Consider the following 21,366-nt stretch of genomic DNA (forward strand, 5'->3'; position numbering starts at 1 on the left):
CAACAGACTTGAGATTTCAGTCCAAATGATTTGGTTCCTCTAAAAGCAGAACCTCACGTGGGATTTTAAATTATTAAAATGTGTTACTGGTTTGCATGTGACAAAAGCTAAATTAATTATTCTGTGATGCTATTAGAGAAGGAGCACGATTAAAAGAATAAATTTATGTTTTCTGTCCTACTTCTTTTTTAAAGATTGCAGAGTGGCTTTCAGATAGTAAGATGCCTGCTGTATGCCTGAAAATAGATGAGGATCAACGACCAGTGAAGCTACGCAAAATTGTTCTTGGTTTTCCTTGCAGTGACAATCAGACAGAGTTCAAATTTGACTTAACTCTTAACTACAAGATAGCTAGCATTATACAAACATACTCGGAGCAAAAACCAGCACTTGTGGTACAGCAGCTTTTTTTAATCACATTTGAAATGGTTTCTTTCTTGAAACTGTTGATTCAAAATAATATCTTTTGTTTATAGTTTTGTGCTACAAGAAAAGGAGTACAACAGGCTGCTTCTGTTCTTGCAAAAGATGCGAAATTTCTCCTGAGTAGAGAACAGAAACAAAGGTATTTTTCTATTTAAATTGGAAATAAGTGTTTGTGCATTTTGGTAAACCTGTGGTATCTGTGAAGAAAGCTGTTGAGCTAATACAGTTTTTAGCAGAGGAGTGTGCAACAAAATCATCATTACATTTTACTTCCTTTTTGGTAAGCTGGCACTCTTCTTGGGAAGTTTTTGCTTCTTAGGATACCTTCACAAACATTAAGTTGTTTCTGAAAGCTGCTTTCTAAACACAAAAATGCTAATTCTTATGGCCCTCTGAGACCTTGTAGTACAAAGATTAAGCATATGAATATTTGAATTGGATGTGACTTTACTAGTGTTTTAAGTTAAGCCATAAGATGTCTTTCCTTTATCAGATACTGTTAATAAATACAGCCATATTAATTATTTACTTCAGGGTGGCCTAGTCATGGCAGCTGCAGAAGCTACCTCCTCACTTTGGACCTCAAATGTGATCTTATTTGCTTTATGTGAACAACACGTAAGGATTGTAGATTGTTACTTGGAAAGATGACCAGGCTTAGAAATCTACAATAGCTGCCCCAGAGAGTCAGTCTGTTCCCTCTGTGAAGATGGGAAACGTGGTGGTTGAAAATATCCAAAGAATGTATTTATTTTAATTTAATTATTTTGTTTGTGTGTGTTGCATAGATTACAGGGGCTTGCAAATTCGTTGAAAGACTCCAAACTGAGAGGTAAATATAATCTACTACTTCTCTGCTCTGTGATTGAAATTTGCTTGAGAAAACTTAGTTAAGTGATGTAAATAATAATTTCATTTTTAGACCTTTTGATGTATGGTGTGGCTTATCATCATGCGGGTATGGAGCTATCGGACAGAAAAATAGTTGAAGGAGCTTTTACTGTAGGAGACTTGCCAGTACTTTGTAAGTAAATTTCACTTTGAAAGCCAAAATGTCATTTATGTATCCTGAGAAGATTGCAGTTTGGAAGCGGTAATATTTTACGGTTCTCTAGTTTGCTCTAAGTTGTGAAATCCAGGTAAAGGTGTTTTCGTGTTTCACATGCACTTTTACCCTGTGAGCCTACATATGCACTGTTACTAAAGACCAGAGAACTGAATTTCACCACACATGGAGGTCATCCCCCTCCTTTGTACACAGGGGTCTGGCCATGCCCGTTTCCTTTTCCTGGCACTGAACCCTCCCATTGAGGTGGAGCTCTGTGCTAGTGAATCTTTTCCCTCAGTTACCAAGTGTTTGGGTCCTTTGCAACTGTGGCTTCCCTGAAGGTAATTGTCTACGTTAATGCCTCTTAGGTGGGCAGGATGATATTTTCAAACTCCTATGCAAGGTGTTGTGACTGATGGGGAAGTCCCTAAGAAGTATTCCGTCTGTTATGTGAAATGACAAGGGATCTGAGATGTGATTGTCTCATCTCATCTGAGCTTTCTTGTTCAGTAAAAAAAAAAAAATCCAGACCCTAAGGGGAATTGTCTGTGTGATTCATGTACAACACTAAATGATTGGTGGATATTTTTCTTTCCTGTTACAATGGTCATAAGAAAAAGTAATATAATTAATAATTTCAATTTCATTTAATTTCAAAAAGAATTGGAAATTTCATTAATCCTTCATTTTCCTAGCAGAATAGTAATATCAGTTGGCCCATATAACTGGCTTTCTGTGTTGAATTCTTGCCACTCCACGTATTATTTAGAGAATGAGTGTAAGATTAATTGCCACATACTTGTCTGGTGTTTTCCATGTGACAGTGTGTATTGGTAAAGTGTTGTGATAGTATTGGTGGGGATTCTGGTTTGGTATATGGATATAAACAATGCTAGTGACTGATGACTTAAAAATATATATATCTTAAAAATATTGACCACTACTAAGCAAGATGAAGTCAGGCTCTATTCAAGTACATACCCTTGAAGAAATAAGAATAGGGTTTCTTCATTGTGTGTCTGTTATACTGAACATGGATCAAATTCTGGATTATCTCCAAATACAAATGAATGTTTAAACAAAACTATCTGGGACATCATTTATTAAAGAACTTGAAAACAAATGAATGCTGATGATCAGATAGACAGAAACTGTTATGCAAATACTTGTCTGTAATCTACATCCAATTTGCTGTGGTGCAGAATGCCCACTGATTTCCCTAGAAACTAAGAACTCTTGGGCATCAAGCATTAAGTCACCTATTCGCTGCTTGTTCAGTGTCTGCCAGACATTTTGATGGTGATTTTGATTATATTTTGATCTGATGTAGTTACCACAAGCACCTTAGCTATGGGAGTCAATCTACCTGCACACCTGGTGGTGATAAAATCCACAATGCATTATGTTGGAGGAGTGTTTCAAGAGTACAGTGAAACTGATATTCTGCAAATGATTGGGAGAGCTGGAAGGCCTCAGGTAAGTGAATGTTCTATTGTATTGATGCTGTCTGTAGTCAGATCAGTAGAAACTCTTCTTGTCAAAGAAAGTGACAACGCCAGGAATTTTACTGCAACATTTGGTTTTTAAAGGGTTATTAATACTTAAATTACTCCTAGATAACTTTTCTGTTTAGAAAGAAATCTGTTTGCTTTTGTACCGTCCATCAAAAATTACTGCTTCAGCTTACAGTGGAACAAGATCTGAAGATTACATTTGGGTTTCATGGAGATCAGAGAAAAAGTAGGGAGCTGGCATGCAGTAGCCATTTCAGACAGGATTTAGAAAAGAGTTTTAGTGGATTCAGCAGGTGTGTGATGCATATTCAACGGGTTTTGGGTTTTTTTTCCGTAGAATTGGAGAGCAGCTTTTATTTGGGGTTTTATTTTTCAGTTTGACACTACAGCTACAGCAGTTATTATGACTCGTTGCAGTACCAGGGAGAGATATATACAGATGTTAAATGGTGCTGATATAATAGAAAGCAGGTAACTAAGTATTTTTTTAATATAACTCTGTAGATAGTAGCAAAACTTCATAGTTTCTACTGAATGTTTTTTTCTTCATGTGGCTTTTGAGGTGTTTCTTTGGTGTATTTAGAAGAAATCAAGAAAGAAAAATAAAACCAAGCTATTCAGGAGTTAATGGTCTCTTGTTCTATCAGCCAAAAGAATCTTTAGAACATCTTAAACTCAAAAAAATTGTTTTAGGTTCCTGCTGGAAAACTGAGGAAGCTGTAAGAGTATTTATTGCGAAGAAAAAAAGCAGGAATTGAATGCAGACCATGTCTCTGAATTTCTAGATGATAGAGTCTGGAAAATGCTAGACCTGTATTTGTTGTTAACAGGTTATCATAAGAAATATGTGGGAAAGTTAAGACATTAAAAAGTAAAATAGAAAATTTTACTCATGTAATTTTGTTAAAAATTGATTTTTCAAATATATGTAGAATATCAACAGCACAGAATGTCTGTGCTGTAATTTTTAATTGTATGTAACTTTGTTATCTAATGAACGCGAAACTTCACACTTGACTGTTTATTTTTTGCTTGCTGGATATTATGCCATAATAAATTACATGGTTGATTACTTACATAATCTTTACTGTATTCTATCAATTTCACTGGTTACAGCGAACAGTTGTGGTTTGGGAGGAGGGGTTTGTTTGCTTTTGTTTCTTTCCAAAAATTAGTTTTAGCACTTTTTGTATTGCTCATTGGTAAATGTCCTTAACTCTTGTTTTTTTTGCACTAGCTTGCACAGGCACCTTGTTGAACACTTGAATGCAGAAATAGTGCTACATACTGTCACAGATGTCAGCGTAGCTTTGGAATGGATAAGATCAACATTCTTGTACATTAGAGCCTTAAAAAATCCAACTCATTATGGTTTGTTTGGTTTTATTTTTTAATTTGTCTAGTTATGACACTAGGATGTGTTATCTCCGTGTAACTTGTTTCTATCATTTTCTTATGGACTGTTATTTTATAATGTGATGAAAACAAGATGGGCAATGAGGCCTGTAACATTTTGTTCTTTAACATAAATATTGGGAAGTTTCAGCATGGCGTAACATTTAAAAACTGTGAAGAAGCCATTTACAGCTTCATAATCTATTTCTTTTGATTTTAGAATGCTGGACCATGTATTATCGCAGTACCAAGCCATGATATATTTTTCACTGCTGAATATGTAATCTGCTAAGAAAAAGAATAGTCTAGAATTTCACAGCTTTTTTCTAGAATAAAATTTTAGTTATCTTAATTCCAGTGTCTTCAATTTGTCTTGTCCAGAACATTATCCCAGTGCTCAGCTCTGGCCATATCTTTGTTCCTGCCTACTTGCTCTACACCTGATTTTTGAAGTCACTGGGTAATTGCTGGAGGCAATTTTTTGTAAGGATTTATAGCTGGGACTGGAACACAGTACATCTAGTACTTGAATTGATGTTAAAATTTACGTGGCTTCCTACATTCCAAAATAACAGAACTGTACCTGGAAGTTTCTGCTGACATGTCTGAAACTTATAGCACTCTGATATTTTACATGGGGGAATGTCTGCAGCTTTTACCTTTGCACATCTGTTCTAACAGCCTCTTACTGAGACTTAGATAGTTACACCCTGGAAGACTTCTGACTTGTTTGCAGTATAATAAACATTCCCACATTTTTCACTTTGGGGTATTTGTCTGGCTCCTAAAAATCACCAAATCAGTTTTAATGGGTAATAAAATTGAGGAGGAAGTGTATGATAGTACTAGGTTAAAACAACTTTTGTCTTTTCCATGAAGGTTTTTCATCTGGATTAGATAAAGTTGGAATTGAAGCAAAATTACAAGGTAAGTGGTTTTTTAGCTTTTTTCAGTAAAATGTTACAATTTAGGGCAGGTTCACCCAAGTTTATTATCTATATCCATTAATTTCAACAGATCCATTTGCAGAAGAAGTGTAATTTACTGTGATGTGTTATTAATTTTATTTTATTATTAATATTTTTGAAATCCTATCAATACATTTTAACTGATAGAAAAGCTTTTCTTGTTTAGAAGAAAATTGTTAAATGCCTTTACCTACCTCATCTCCATATACACACTCAGAAATATGGAGCAAAACACTTTAATTTTGATTGATTGTCATTCTTCCTAATTTCCTTTGATTGATTTCATTTGCTTCCATTAATTTCTGTTGCTATACTTTCAAAAAAGGCCTTTTCAGAAATTGTCATCTTCCCTTCATAAATTTAGCCTTGAAAACAAGGATCTAAAATGTAAACCTCTTTGCCTTGTCCAGAAATTTTGAGTGAGTTTCCACAGGCAGGAGTTAACCACCTACTTTAATAGAAGCAGGATCATATTCTGAAACCTTTACTTGAATTCAGTGGAATTACTTGGATATAAATCCATTGCAATTTGATGATGATGTTTCTGGTTTGTACATAGATAAGGTATTTTTAGTACATGCAAAAAACATTTTTCAAATTTTTGACAGAACTGTGTCTGAAGAACTTAAATGATTTATCATCTTTTGATTTGATCAGGATGGATGAAGCAAATAATTTCAAGCCAACAGGTAACACTTATTTCAAGTAAACTAATTTTCAGAAGTGATGTAGAGATGGTGGTGTCAACTACCCTTGTGACCCATTAATAAGAGTACACAAGTGTAGTAGAGAGTAGAATCGGAGGGATTGTTTGAGTAGAATATATGGACAGTTTCTTGACCAAGTCATGGAAGTTCATTCTCTTAATCTTGTTTCATGAATAGATCTTCTCTTGTTGCTGAAGATTTGTTGCAGACTAGGAGAAGATTGCAGAACACTGTGACAGAGTAATTGGTTGTGTCACAGTGCAATGAAGGACAGGTTTTATCAACACCTGCTCTTCTCTGCAGTCCTCTGATAGTGGTGGTTGGCTTTTTAACAACCTCAGTTCAGTGCCTGGTGTGTCAGTGTGTCAGTCTCCACAGGAGAGAGCTGTAACTGCCACGTGGTTCTTCCTGCCAGGCCATGATGGGGTCAGTAATGCCCGTCAGACAGCTGGGGGCAATAACACACTGAGGAGTGCTGGTAAATCTCACCGAGGCCTGTAGTAAGAAAGTTAATTTAATTTTGTGGCTTACGAAATTCCAACCTACTGAAATATTCTTGGCATGTTTATTTTTTTAAGGTATAGTCTTCTTTTACAGATACTGGAAGATTAATGGCATGGTATTACATTGCATTTGACACAGTGAAGCAGTTTTTCACAATCAAGGGGACTGAGACACTAAATGAATTGGTAATGTCATTTTTTTTTAATCACAAATATTCAATTGTTTTTAAACAGTCTAAGAAAAAAAACATAAGCTGTTATTTATTTTAAAGAGCTCAGGCTTTGTTTATGTAAAGTTTTAGAGAATACATCTAATTGAATTCTATATGGAGTATTTATGAGGCTTTGTACTCTGAGATCTTTTGATTTCCAACTTTTTCTCCCCTCACTAACCTTGCTTATGAAGATGCAAAGTTGCTGAAGCTGTTCTGTTTCTGTATTAAAAGCCTTAATGTTTTCTGGTTTGGAAGTTTTTTTGCTTGCAAAAACCAGCTGCAGCAAGAGCAGGTTTTAAGGGAATTGTCTTTCTGTTTTAAGCAACTTCCTCATTCAGATAACAGGTTATTATCAGAATCACAAGACATTTTGCTTTCAAGCAAATACTATGGTAGAACAGATTTGCCATGAAGAAATGGAACACTTGTTTTCCTGTGACTATTTTTGTTGTTAAAGTGTGAAGAAAGCAAGGTGAAATATATAACAGAAAAAGTTGTTTGACTTGCCTTGTGTAAAATGTTAGCAATGTGTGTGGTTGACTTTAGATAACTTCAACTGAAATAGTTATCTAAAAGCTGAAAGAAAAAATTTCCCCTTTCATTAATAGCCTTTATAAGAAGAGGAAGGAAAGTTGGTCAGTATTAAAGAGAACTGATGGATTGTGTCTTCATGGTCATACTGTTGAGACAAATTTTTTGAAGTGTTCTTTTTAAAAAAAAGTTAGAAGAAGTGATAGAAAAAATGGCAAATTAAAACAATTACTAAAAACCTTTAATTATTACAGATTACAATGATCTCCAACTGCACAGAATTTGTGGATGTGAAGTTAAGAACAAATGAAAAGAAAATATTGAACACTTTGAATAAAGACAAAGACAAAATAACTATCAGGTATTAAAAAATGCATTGAAAATTGAAAGTACCTTTTTAACAATAAATAAAATGAATTGTAGAAAATATGTATGTTCTCATGCGTAGGTTTCCAATGGAGGGGAGGATAAAAACAAGAGAAATGAAAGTAAACTGGTAATTATTATGTTGCCTTTTTATTTTTTATTGAAAAATTGTCATTTTATGGCTGTTGAAGTCTCTGCTTTTTTTTTTTTTTTTGGTCATTGTGCAGAGGACAAGATCTTGTATTTTGCTCTTTCTATTCTGATTTTCCTTTTTTCCCCCATTAAAATTTTTTTTGTTGTTCTTTGTTTACAGTATAGCTTATATATCAAACCCATTCTTTTTCCAGTCTCATTCAAGCTCAGCTGGGATGTATTCCTATTCAAGACTTTACTTTGACACAAGATACTGGCAGAATATTTAGAAATGGCTTGAGAGTTACTAGATGTATGGTAAAATTTAATCCTTTTCTTTGGTACATATACTAGTGAGCTACATTTTAGTTTCTTGACATAAGTCAATCTTCCTTTTACAGGGTTATCTGACTTTCTGGCATCATCTAAGAACAACTTCTCTGCTTTATTAAACTCCTTGATTTTAGCAAAGTGTTTCAGGTGCAGACTTTGGGAAAATTCACTCCATGTGTCTAAACAATTGGAAAAAATTGGTAGGTACTAGTTGGAAATTACAGAAATATTGACAGAGAATCAAAGCTCCCAATTAGCCTGCTAATTTCTGTTTACATAAATGAATTACTCTGCTAATTGCTTATTTGCCACAATTGAGTACCAGAGTTGTCAGAAGAATCTGCCATAACAAAAGTAAAGCTGTTTAATAATTTTCTTCAGGCTTTCAAATTATTTCAGAATTTTTCTTATTCCTTAGTGTCCTCTCAGTATCCCAGACATATTCCACATTGATGTGATTGCATGCCCCTGACTAGGCTATGCCCTCCTTTCCAAGCAGCTGTTGCTGTAGGTCCTCTTGTATGCATGAAAACCTTTTAATTCACATTGAAAAGGATAGGAATCATGAAAAAGAAATCAATTTATTTTGCATGAGGTTCTTATACCCATGATGATCAAAAGTTTCTAATGATCTTCTTCCTTTCACTGTATCCTGTTATTGAATGAACTTCTGGCTGGAAGTACAGGCTTGTCATAATTATTTGAAAAGGAGTTCAGAAATTTTTGAATCCTCTGTGTTATAAAAATGTAGTCATACTTGTTTGAGGTAGTAGTGTATCTTCCTGCTTTGATGTCTGGTGTTATCATACCTTCATGCTTTCAAAATTCACTGCAACATTCTCTGTATTTCTTCTTTAGAGATACATCAGCTCTGCACTGAACAGTGTAGTACAGGGATCTGCAAATTAGAGAATGGCTAAACCTGAAGGTCCATAGGCCACAGCACCTTGCAACCTTGTCTGCTCAAGTGCAGAGGCTGTAATGCTTCATTCATGTGGATTCAAAGCAAGGGCAGGGCTTGTTAGCCTGTGCACAGCACAGTGCACAGTGCTGGGAACACCTTTCCACTATCCCACACCTGTGGCAATGTCGACACAATCATCTGAGGAATCTGCCTCATGTTCAGCATTTCTGTGGAGTTAGGATGAGTGGAATAAATATGGCACTTGCAGTGTAGACAAATCCTTTCCTGTACACTATATTCAGTAGAATAAAGTCACGTTTAGTTTTTTAATAATATAAGTGGTGTATATACAGACATCTCTGTCCAATTTTCCTGGTTTTGGGTACTTTTTTCTTACGCTGTCATAGCTCTTGCAGTGTATGTTACAAAGAACTGCTAACTTCCAAAGTGTCACTTGTTCCCCTTACAAGCTTCTTTTGAACATTCTTCTGGCAGTTCACTCTTTTGCTGAATCAAATGTTGAATTGATGCCTGTAGTATGATGTGATTTTTAACCTCTGCCTATGGCTGCTAATCTTATTCTGTTTCTTTCTGAAGTTAGATGAATTGTTTAAGTATATAGAAATTTGCTGCTACCATGTAGCATATTCAGAAATCCTTAATTTTTTAAACTCTTATCTCACTATGCTATTTTTGAACCTTAAAATGCCTTATTAATCAGTATTTCCATTATAAGAGTGACTGTTCTTTGACACTTGGCTATACTGAGACTGATAATTCAGTTGAATTCTTACTGCATTTCTACAACTCTTGTCCAATAATTATGCTCCCTCTTGTTGCTGAATGGTATGTTTGATTTCTGTTTGCTTGTTCTGACAGACAGGATAACGATCAGTTGTCATATAGGGTTTATGACGTTTACTACTTGTTTAATTTCATTTCCACCCCCATTTATTTTTTGCTCAGAAGTGTAGATGAAAATAAAGAGAAGTCATCTTATTTGTATATCTAGTATTCTCTTCACTGGCAGAAATCCTTCTGCCATTTTTGGAGTTAGGATAAATAAGGTAATCTTCAGCTTCAGATACAAAGAAACAGGGCAGCAGCTCTAGCAGCAGAAGTAATATGTGAGAGTTTTCAGTCTTCAGACTTCAGAGCTTCTGCAAAGGAGCAGAGAGTTGGCAAAAGATGTTTTCCCTAAGTCAGACCCAAAAGATGTTCAAATACACATGAAAATACAAAAGATCTTCTGTTTCTCTAAATTACTGAATTCTTGAGTTAAGTCTTTTCTTGTAGGATTACTGTCATGTCTTCCAAGGAGCAACCTAAAACTATCTAAAGGGGTTTCCCATCTAATTTTCAGATTTCTTACACTGTTTGCAGAACTGTAAACAGAGAAGAGAAAGATCCAAATACTCATTCTAAGTATTTGATACTATTTTTTATCTACAGTTGCTGCAGTTATTATAATAGGCTGTAGTTCCAGGTCAGTTAAGTGCCTTTTCATATGCTGTGATAACTCTAAATCTTACTGGAAGTACTGTGAATCGTGAAGAGAAATAAAAGTGTACGTGGAATTCTCTGCTTTTGTGGCTTATATGCCACGGGAAAGCTTTTTGCTAAAGCTGCAATGACTTGTAGAAGACTATAATAAATACCTCTTTTTCAGTTAATTTCATTATTAACTTGCTCAAAAACATTGAGGTCATTATTATTTCAACATAATTAAATAATTTCTTGAATAGGGAAAAAATTCTGAGACAATTCAGTGTGGCATGCTTTTTTATCATATGTGTACAGAACACATTTCTTGACTCTTGTAGAAGGGGATCTAAAATCTGTTTTCCTGTAGAAAATGTAAAAATTGTCATCATTGAAATATTGTGTATTTTCATGTTTGGTTTGTATTGCGTTTCTTTTTCTCTTTACTAATGGCGAAATTAAATAATACTGAAGGGCTTAATAAATAAATTTAGTGATTTGCTGGGCAGAAAGCTGCATCAAATGTAGCATGAAATTATTCATGCTTTCAGTTTACCTGCTGTAATGCAGTTGTTAGAATAATTTGAGGTTATTCATTGTCCTTTAACAGCATAAAATTTTTATACATTTTTTCACAGGTGTATCACTGTCAAATGCTATGGTAAATGCTGGGCTGACATCATTTAAAAAAATTGAAGACATAAATGCAAGGGAGCTTGAATTGGTAACTTATTATTTTGTACATAGATAACTATGATAGGGAAAGTACTAAGGATTAATACTGTTACCAGTATAAGCAATATAGTTAATATATATTTGCTATATGATCATAGCAAAATTTAGATGTTTAGGTGATTTATTAATTTTAACTAGTAGAATTTAAAAAGCTGTGTAGCTACTGCTGGTTTTCCTTGAAAGTGTGTATGATGCTTTGTTGTAGCAAATTTAATGGGAATCATGATTTCATGATTTGGCTGGCTGTGGAAAGCAGATGCTTAAATGTGTAGAATTTCATCATTACCATGGTCTGAAATAAAGGACAATATGCACTTCTCTATTAGGAGAAATATAAAATTCTCTATTGGAAAAATATAAAAAGGAATATGTATTTACAGTTTCTCTTAGAGTATGTTAATTATGAAAATCCCAAATTTCCATTATTGCAAGTTTGAGATAAAAGTAGAATAAAAAATCTTCTAAATCATCTATAAAGCAATTCTTCTTTTTAGGAAAGGTAAATGTTACCCCAGGACTGGTTCTTTGGCTCTTGGCTTCTTCTCTGTGGAAACTGTTATACCAGTGTTCTGGAAGATATACCAGGCTTCTAAAGCTTACTTGGATTTTTCTGTTTTGACTTTGGAAATTTGATTTCTCATTTCTGGCTTCTTTTGTGTTTTTTCTTGTAATTTGTTCTGTTTTAGTTAAAGCTTGTGCAACATAGAAGAGTCATCTCATAAAAAACCTGAGTAGTCATTGGTAGTTGATTGGCTGTTAACTGAACAAAAGCAGTAGCAACATGAAAAAGTGTTGGAATTTTCTTTTGGTAATGTTGCTTTTCTGGGCATCACTGACAGTAGAGAACCAAGAGTGAAAGGGGCTTTTGTTGCTAACATAAATACTCAGGTGATTTTGATTCTTTGGATTTACATCTTTGCAGATTTTAAACAGACATCCTCCTTTTGGAAACCAGATAAAAGAGTCTGTTTTGCACCTTCCAAAATATGAACTTGAAATTAAACAGGTACATTTTAAATATTTATTTTATGTTTTTATGCTGGCATTATTAAATGAAAAAGTAAATACTGACTTAAAAAATTTTTGAGTCTTCATGGACAGAAGATCACACAATATTGTGACCTCTTTCTAGCTTAGTAGGCAGAATGAAACTCCTGAATCTCCAAGGTGAGCCTTGGAACAGACGTTCCCCATAATATATTAGCCTCTCTTGTTGAGAGCATTTTATGCTACACATGTAAACCAGTATATTCACATTCGAGCATTATGTGTGAGTCTGAGAGGTCTCTTCTGTCTTGAATTTAAACAAACCCTAGAGACAGCAAAACACCCAAATAATGCTCACTGAAATGGTATTAACTCATGTTTATTTTCTACAGCACACTTAGGAATATAGAGAAACACTAAATTATTACATTAACCTAGCTGGTGCCCTTTCAAAGGAAGGGTACCATTCTGTGTGTAATCAAGAGCTTTGAGGTTCTGATATGCATTTGGTCTTTATATGGATCACAAAGACACTGTAACTTTCTAAAATGCAAAATTTGAAAAATAACCTTAAAGTTGGTAGAAATGAAGACAGATTTGAAGTTAAAAACTCAATAGATGTGTGAAACACTATTGGTATAACAATCAGTTCTAGTTTACTTTTCATTTGACATAATACTGGATGAGTAGCTCAATTCCCAGAACAAAGATTTAACACTTATACATATCTTATAGAGGAATGCTAGGATACCAAAATATAACTTCTATATAACAAGTTCTATTCTTGCATATTTCTCTTCGCATTTGTCTTTGATTCTCAGTACTGAATCAAACTTAGAATATTCAGCTATGGCCAAGCTAGTACTGAAAGCAAGTGTCTCTGAAAACAAATAAAAATTGCACCACAAATTCAAATTGCTTGAATTGAGCTTATGTGCTTGTATCAACAGATAAAAACTTATGGAAAGGCATATGTTTTACTTTGCATATTTTAGCAGTTACATCTTCTGTATCATTTTCCCTTAGCTTCCAAAATACAGTGACACATTGGCTGAAATCTTAGTAACCGTCAAATTAACGAACTATGAGCAGCTACAGACAAAGAGAACAGCGCCAGACTTCCACTATGTTACTCTGGTCATAGGAGATGCTGACAACCAAGTCATTTTTAATCAGAAAATTACGTATGTATGATCAGGTTTTTTTGCCTCACATCATTTATGGTGTTGGCTTTTCATCTGTTCTATGACTTGCAGGTTTTTCAATACTTTCTGCTGATGTCAAATAGTACAAAATTATTCTTTATCCGACAGCGTTTTCTAGTCACTGTTGTCATTTAAAATGCTACACGAGATTCAGAAACCCCCAAAACATGCCAGTGTGCTTGTCAGTGCAGAGAGCACGTGTAAATATCTGTTCAACATCAATGTCACATTATGGAAAAGTCATAATAATTTTCCCATAAATATAAAACAAGTAAAATACCTATTAAAAAGATAGGTAAACCACTTGTTACTTACTCCTGTTACCTATATTTCTTTAATTTTATTTTTAAAATTGGGTTTTTTTCCCTCAGAGATGGACTTAAATTCTCCAGTTGGCTTAGGTGCTTGGAGCAAATGGGAAAAGTGAAAATCTCCAACTGCTTGACCTTCATAAGAATTCTAGCCAAAATCTGGCACTTTTGGCACAACTGAAACTGGTCTGCAGGATCCTGGCCCTGGCCCTCTTATGGCCATAAATCATACATTATTGGAAAGTTATTCTTGGGCCAATTATCAAGCAAGACTAAAGTACTAGGACCAAATACAGGCTCTTTCACTTGGTTACAGATACCATAGTATGCAGTTGTGTTTTCATTGTCAATGTCTAACAACTTTGCTGATGCATTACAGGGATTCTGTGCTGCTGAAAACTGGAAATTGGATGAAGAAAATTGAAGTTAAAAGAGCTCTTAAATCAGAAGATATTAGTATAAATTTAATTAGTTCTGATTATGGTAGGTTAGGGTATTCTTTGAATTAAAAAACAGTATGCATAAGATTTTGGAACAAATTACTAAAAAACTTTCTATTAAACCAAAGTATAATAAAGTGAGCTGGTCTGGAAGCAAACCTCTATTACATATCTTTTACTGGCTTGCATACTGTCTCTCACAATTACTCACCTGTTTATTTAATTTACTACCACATTAAGGAACTGGAAAGCATCAAACCTCTTACTAGGAGACAATATTTTGCTCTGTTAGTACAGGTTGGGATTCTCTTTTATCCTTCTCCTTCAAGTGAGTTAACTTTCAGTAGGGATAACCTATCAGCCTGACAGGTTATTTATGCCGAGCAGAGCTGGCTTTGTGAATTTTGCATTGTAGTAAAGAGGTGTTGGATATGGATTCATCTCGACTTTGGTAACAAGAATTTCCTACAGATGAAAATGTTGTGCCTTACCATGTGCAGATTTAAACATGGGTCCTCTCAGTGTCAGTTTTCATACAATTGGAACTACAGCAGCAAATGAGGAGAGACCCTTACAAGCTTGAAACACAAAACTTTGAAAAACAATTTAAAAACAGACTGGCTCCATTAAATTCTGTCATCATGCCTGCCCCCACCCAGTAAAGAAGATTGCTGTGTGCTAGATTAACTGAAGTGTAGTTGATGCTGCCATGGTAAATATTGACATTGAGATTATTACAATAATCAAGCCTGGAATAATCTATATTTCTTTAGCTAAACCTGTGGCTCTGGAAAAAGATGGGTTTTCTAACCACACAGAAATTAAAATTGTCCTTTTATCTCCACGTTGTACTGAGTTCAGTAAAACTCAGGACAACAGTTAATTTCTCTGAAACTGGTAACAGTGAAATTAGACTAAAACTAGGTCTTCCGAGTCTCTACTTATTTTGAAGTCTGTTCCTATTTCAGACTTGAAGGAAATCTCACATTTTTAAAAGCCAGTCTGGTTTTCCAGCAGTTTTTATTTCCCTGATAAAAGGCAAAATTACTCTTTACCAAGGGTGTTTCTCTACTCTCGTGAATATCGCATTCAACTTGAGAAGCATTATCAACATACTCATTTTATGCCTTTGCCAGTACAAAGCTGCTGATACGCCTGAACACAGACTGGAGTACAGTTTACAATTTTAAATTTTATCAGCAGTGCAAAGCCATAGATGAATGTAGTTGTAACACAATACAAGAACATTTGGTTAAAGGAACTAATTCTGTTTTTCTTCTAGTAACTATGTCTTTAATTCTAAAAAATGTTTGGGGTTTTTAGTCTCAATCCTAAAGAATCTGGTCATAAAAAGAGTGTGCTTTAAGGGAAAATTGTGTTTTAAAAATTTCCATGATTGTTGATTAACATTTACTTGCTTAAACCCTTTAGAATATTGAAGAGAATCAGTACTATAGAAACAGTTTAAAGCAGTTTTAATATTTTTTGTCTTTTTTCTTCCAAGTTGGCCTTGATATAAAGCAAGCATATACAGCCTTCTACTTAGCACCAAAAACAGGGGGATGTAAGGTGGTCACAAATCAAAAATTGAAAGCTGCCTCTACACTTGATAAATGTTATGGTTCACCCCAAAGCCTGCCAGCAGCAGAAGTAGATACAGGTAAATGGTCAGATCACAATATCTGGCTAAAACAAAAGTCAACAGAAAATTGAATTTTGCTTTCACTAGGGAGCTAGATCTTTATTTATCCCTGCTGTTTCTTTCTCAAAGGTAATAAAAATACAACTCTGCTGCTTCTACTTGTCAAGTACTACAGTGCAATTCTTTGATGATTTTGAAAGTAAGAAAAATCATGGGTGTTTGGTAGCCAATATAACTGTTTGAATTTCTGTATTATATTTATCTAGGAGGCAGATCTAAACAGGAGATTGCTTACAAGAAATATGGGAACAGAGAATGCAACCACCGCTGTAAAAATAAAGATGTGTGTGGGCATGACTGCTGTGAGTTTCATTAAATCTACAACTTCTGATACTTTTAGACAAATGCAATTTAGAACAGCTCCCATCACACCAATGGCTACGTTAACAGAAACAATACAAGCAAGAGAATGGGGCCTGAGTTGTTTTGATGCAGTCATAAATGCAGTTATAAATACCTTTGTCAATAACACTTTCATAGGCACTACAATGATTAATAATACTTTTTGTACTTAGCATATGATTAAAAAAAAGTCAAGCTTGTTTTGCTTTTATGTAAATACTGTGTTAGATCTTGTAGTTAGCATGTTAAATCTTTTAGAATCTTCTAACAGAATCTTTTTACTAAGCTTGGTGGCAAAGTTTTTCAAAGTAATTTGAGAATAATTAGGATTTTTCCCTTATAACTAATCTAAAGTTTACTTTGCTTCATTTTCTCAGGTAAAACTGGAGTACCTCCGAAGTCGCAGACGAATGGAGAGACAAACTTTTCTTTGTATCTAGCTGATTTACGGAGCAGGAACTCAATTTCATCTTTACCCCCAGTAAAACGGCTGAAGGTTCGCTTGAATGCAGTCAGCCATTACATAGGTTTATTTTAATCTGTTACATATTTGTAGGCATTGTTTGCAGAGAGGATTTTATCACTAAATCTGAGCATTCCAGTTTGACTTTTCTGTGTGGAGTGCAAAAAGTGAAGAAGTACAAAGCTCCAGGAATCTTTGAGAGGTTCTGCTGTTCTTTGGGATATTTCCAGTGGTCCACTTTTGTGCATGTCCTCAGTATTTTTTTCTTTTATGGCATTTGAAGGTACTGCACTGTGACTTGGTTTGGCATAATATGACGTGAATGAAACAAATTGTGGTATTTATTAGTCATGCTACTAAGAGTCCTTTTTTCACTGGCAGGTAGATCCACTTGCTTAAAAACCATCCATATTAGTTTTAAATTTCTGAAAGATTTCATGGCTTGCACTTTATTCCTCTGGACGTAGTGTTAAAGTAGGTCTTTCTGCAGAAAGAATGATATTTCAGCTATTGCAGGGTTTTATTTCCACCTCACAGCTTTGTTTGCTTGTTTGTTTGCAATACAGGCTTATTTAGCCTACAGCTAATACAGATGAGAGTCAACAGGTCTGGCTTTGCCAGGGTGCTTGGATACCTCCACTAGAAGCACATAATTCAAGACTTTTTAGTCCATTAGATAAGCAGGCATCAGAAAGGTTTTATGACATTTAAATATTATGCTAACTTATGATATTAATGATGTCATTAAACTTGTTAAAAAATAACAGTTCTCAGTATGTTTATGTCTTAAAAGTTAAAATATTTTGCTTTCTTTGGATGCAGACGTTAAATCAAGCTCAAAATGTGGATCTCAAACAATTTGTATTTACACCTAAGTCTTTATTGCCAGCCTTGCCAAGGTACTGCTAAGAATTGTTTTGTGAATAAAATTACTTTGCAACTTTCTGCAGCTGTTTTACTCACATGTCACTGATTTATTTTTTAAATAGGTCTAGCAATAAACTGTCATATTCATCACCTTCAGTGGACCATACAGATAATATTAATACCTTAGAAATATCTCAGAAACAGCTGAAATCCTGGAATTGTGGAAAGAGTAGTAAGTTATTGCTAATGTTTAAAATTAAAATGTTCACTGTTTTGATCTTTAAATTAATGCTTCATATTTTTCTGCCACAGATAAAAGCAGATGTTGTTTTTCAGATGCATTGAATGTGGACTTTGAACTGAGAGATGATATTTGGGGTGATATTGATGATGAGAAATTGGTATTTGCTAGTAATTTTGTCAGTAGAGAATTAGGTAAGGTTATTTCAACAAACTTTTTTCTTTCCTACATTCAAGTTATTCTATAGGCTATTATTTGAGAATAGATTATTATAGTATACAATGAATAGAGCCACCTGAAATCTTTGGTTAATTGACTTGACCGACAAGTTTATTATTCTTCCTTGAATGTCACATATATTTTGACAAATCTAATACAGAAGGGAGAGTTGAAAAAGTCACAATTATAATTTTTTTGATGGCCTGCAACTGCGTAATTTTTGTTGCATAATGCATACTGACTGTATATCTCTGCTTATCTTTATATTAGCCCAAAACCCACAGAAGAATTATTTCATGCATTAAGACATTTTCATAATTTTCAAAGTATTATTTATCATGTCTTCTGAAATATTTACAAGGGGTTATGGCTGCTTCTCAACTCTCTTTTTAAAACTTTTATTCTTTCACAGAACATGGAAATATCTGCCTTCAAATTCCAGATGAATGTCAACCCCTCTGCCAGGATACAGCAAGCAAAGCCACAAATAACATTTCAAAAGAGTAAGACTTATATAATTTACTATTATTTTATTCAGTTTAAAATATTGTGTGAATCTCACATGTATCTGTGTAATCAAATATACAGAAGGTTGTTCACTCGTAAAAGTGAATGAAATTTCAGTGTTTAAAAGGTATGAATTGTTGAATGATTTTAATTTGGTTTTTATTTAATTGTTCAGGGAAATAAGTAGAAAATCCTGAAGTGAAAAGCAAATAATTTTGCACTTCTATAATAATACTGAAATTATTCAACTTGGTGTTTCAGTTCACGCACAGTACAAGATGAGACCAATATTTGGAACTCAGATGCTTCTATGGTCAATAGCACATCGAAAGTGAATTTATCTGTACAGAATAGAAATATAACTTTGGTGAGTAAAAATATATTGATAACAAAATTTTCTGTAATTAGAGTATTTATTGTGTGCCATACCTGACTTACAAATCAATAAGGATATCCTAAATTTCTGAACCTCTCTGTGTTGTCCAAGCCTGCATGCATTCTGTGTTCAGTGGGCTATTCCTGATACAAAGAAATAGGATATGAATTTACTTCATATAGCATGATCTCAAAACTATTTACTCAATTTGATAGTTTATCTATCCAGTATATAGTTAGACTCATTACATGCTTAGTCCTTGTCAAACATCCTACCTCAATTAAATACCACTACTACATTCTACCACAGTTTGGGAGTTTCAGTTGGTTTAACCATATGGACCTTTTAACTTTTATGTTGCAGTTCAGTTTTCAAGAAAAAAAGCCTTCAAGTCTTTCTCAAGAGCAAAAAAATGTACAGTGTTCTTCCATCCCAGAAATAATCTCTGACTCTTCTAAATGCACTAGGAAAGAAGATTTTTTTATTTTCACAAAAGAACAGGAAAAAGAAGTAGATCCTAGGTAATAAAAACTTATATATTTTTTTTTGCTTCCTTAGTGTTCCAGTGCTTATGTCCCCATGGAACACAGAACTTCAGGCAATGTGTTACTTTCTAATATTCATTGTTAAAAAGTTTAGTTTTGACAATAATAGTAACAATTAACTTTTCTTAAAAGAGAAATTACTTTAAATTATTTTGCTTATCTTGGTTTCTCTTGACTCTGTATAGTGTTCCTGCTTCCATAGGTTTTGATGTGCTATACCTAATTTGTTTGTTTGCTTAATCTTCTTTAGATATCTTCTTGATGATGAATCCAATGATGTCAAGCCCTTTCTTGGAATATTTGATGGTATTTTGTGAAACATGTAAACAAAATACATTTTAAGTGCTGGGGAAAGAACTTACAGTCAATTTTACAGTGAAGGCTTCAGTCAACAGAATTTGATTTCTGTTGTACACCTATTTATCAATAGCTGGATTGCTGCACGGAGTATATAATAAAACTGATGTCTAATTTACAAAATGTATAGAATATAAGAAATAATACCTTGTTTTGATAAGTACTTGAGTATTTGTTTTGTTGACATTGCTGTTTTCAGGATTGTAAGATAAATATTGAAATATGTCAAAGAAGAATAGTTCACAAAGTGAGGGTGCTTTTATAAATAACAGAAAATCCCATTTGGGAAAGTAAGGAATTTGTAGTAATGTGTTTGCAGTAACACGTCCTGCTTCTCATGTAGTCTTTAAATGAATTGAAGACTCTTTCCGTGGAAAATTTGTAATGTTTTTTTGTTTTTCTTTCAGTTTCTCTCATGGTAAATTTTTCATAGTGCTGATTCTGTAGAATAATTAGATTTATAAATAGAAGTAATAGAATGGTAAATGATTCGAGAGTCTAGATATTCCCTTTGACAGTGCTATGGATATGTTATTAAAGAAGTGCTACTTAAGCAAGTATATTCCCAGATTCTCAGCAAATCAGTTGTTAAATGTCTGTAAAAATACGCTAAAACTCTGTTGCCTGTTCATTTTCATGCCCAAGGTCATAAAATGGGCATTCATGTGTCCTAATACAGATTGAGGCACCAGGCATTGGATTTGGATATCTTCTTGTAGCTTTAGTGTTTGAATAGTAGACCTTGCAAGTTCAGCAGTTAGTGGAATATATGATGTTGCCTAAAATCCAAGAGAATGTTAATTTTTACTGTTAATTATTCAAAATGTGAGGAATTCAAATGCTACAATCACATATTACAGTCATTAACTATCTGTTCTTTCAACATTTTTTGTGGTGGAACTAAATGCATCCATGTTTTGCTGCACTACCAGGTTGTAATTTTCTCAGCTAATAAAATTTTGCTTGACTCTCTTGTTTTTCTACACTTTTGACTTAACTCGTTCTCTGCATGAAAGAATGGCATAATCTAACAGTTTCAATACTCACCCCTCAATATGTTTTTGACTATGCAAAGGCCAACAGGCCCCAGCTTAACTCACTTTTCTAAATCTCAAGTATTTTATTACATCTCAAAGTTATTAGTATGTCAGATCTCTTTTTGTCAGATTTTTTTTAATTAAGCTTCCAAGATGATGTAACTCGGAATTGCTACATCACTGCTACATTTAGCCCAGCAGTCCTAGTCATGTACAGGTTCCAGTTCTGTGTCAGGGTAAGATTTAAGAATGCAGATTTTATCTCCTGCCCATCACCATCTTCTGATTTCCATGGGAAACAGATTGCTCCCAGGCAGATACAGTGGTGTTTCTCAAAAGATGCTTCATATAAATGACCAGGCGACCAAAACCCCAGGTCACACCCCAGAAGGTAAGTGTTGGTATAGCTATGGAGAGCTGTAATTGCCATTGTTTAACTGAATCCCATGAAGTGATAAACCTGCTTTACCTGGACTCCCTGTCTAGTCACTAAAAAGAAGCAGACATT

At 34.2% G+C, this 21,366-nt stretch overlaps 1 protein-coding gene across 11 annotated transcripts in view; it reads left to right on the forward strand.

Annotated features, from left to right (window-relative positions):
- Positions 1-20,806, forward strand: part of HFM1 (helicase for meiosis 1) — a 34,265-nt gene extending 13,459 nt beyond the window's left edge. For 5 of the 11 annotated variants that reach the window (XM_066192493.1, XM_066192485.1, XM_066192486.1 and 2 more), the window contains 27 exons: positions 477-565; positions 1,215-1,258; positions 1,349-1,450; positions 2,805-2,950; positions 3,365-3,459; positions 4,226-4,359; positions 5,263-5,310; positions 5,960-6,040; positions 6,656-6,747; positions 7,562-7,668; positions 7,756-7,803; positions 8,021-8,118; positions 8,207-8,338; positions 11,163-11,248; positions 12,182-12,265; positions 13,273-13,430; positions 14,142-14,245; positions 15,707-15,862; positions 16,111-16,206; positions 16,624-16,742; positions 17,532-17,608; positions 17,699-17,808; positions 17,889-18,011; positions 18,449-18,539; positions 18,805-18,910; positions 19,283-19,440; positions 19,715-20,806. In XM_066192493.1, coding sequence (XP_066048590.1) covers positions 477-565; positions 1,215-1,258; positions 1,349-1,450; positions 2,805-2,950; positions 3,365-3,459; positions 4,226-4,359; positions 5,263-5,310; positions 5,960-6,040; positions 6,656-6,747; positions 7,562-7,668; positions 7,756-7,803; positions 8,021-8,118; positions 8,207-8,338; positions 11,163-11,248; positions 12,182-12,265; positions 13,273-13,430; positions 14,142-14,245; positions 15,707-15,862; positions 16,111-16,206; positions 16,624-16,742; positions 17,532-17,608; positions 17,699-17,808; positions 17,889-18,011; positions 18,449-18,539; positions 18,805-18,910; positions 19,283-19,440; positions 19,715-19,781 — 2,751 coding nt within the window. In that variant the 3' untranslated portion in view covers positions 19,782-20,806. Of the gene's footprint in view, positions 1-476; positions 566-1,214; positions 1,259-1,348; positions 1,451-2,804; positions 2,951-3,364; positions 3,460-4,225; positions 4,360-5,262; positions 5,311-5,959; positions 6,041-6,655; positions 6,748-7,561; positions 7,669-7,755; positions 7,804-8,020; positions 8,119-8,206; positions 8,339-11,162; positions 11,249-12,181; positions 12,266-13,272; positions 13,431-14,141; positions 14,246-15,706; positions 15,863-16,110; positions 16,207-16,623; positions 16,743-17,531; positions 17,609-17,698; positions 17,809-17,888; positions 18,012-18,448; positions 18,540-18,804; positions 18,911-19,282; positions 19,441-19,714 lie in introns of those variants that run through there. The other 6 variants (XM_066192487.1, XM_066192495.1, XM_066192489.1 and 3 more) reach the window with 5 other exon arrangements.
- Positions 20,807-21,366: the final 560 nt, after the last annotated feature.

This window comes from Chamaea fasciata, unplaced genomic scaffold, assembly GCF_029207755.1.
Source record: "Chamaea fasciata isolate MVZ Bird 193981 ecotype frontalis unplaced genomic scaffold, bChaFas1.0.hap1 SCAF_10, whole genome shotgun sequence".
Classification (NCBI taxonomy): Eukaryota; Metazoa; Chordata; class Aves; order Passeriformes; family Sylviidae; genus Chamaea; species Chamaea fasciata.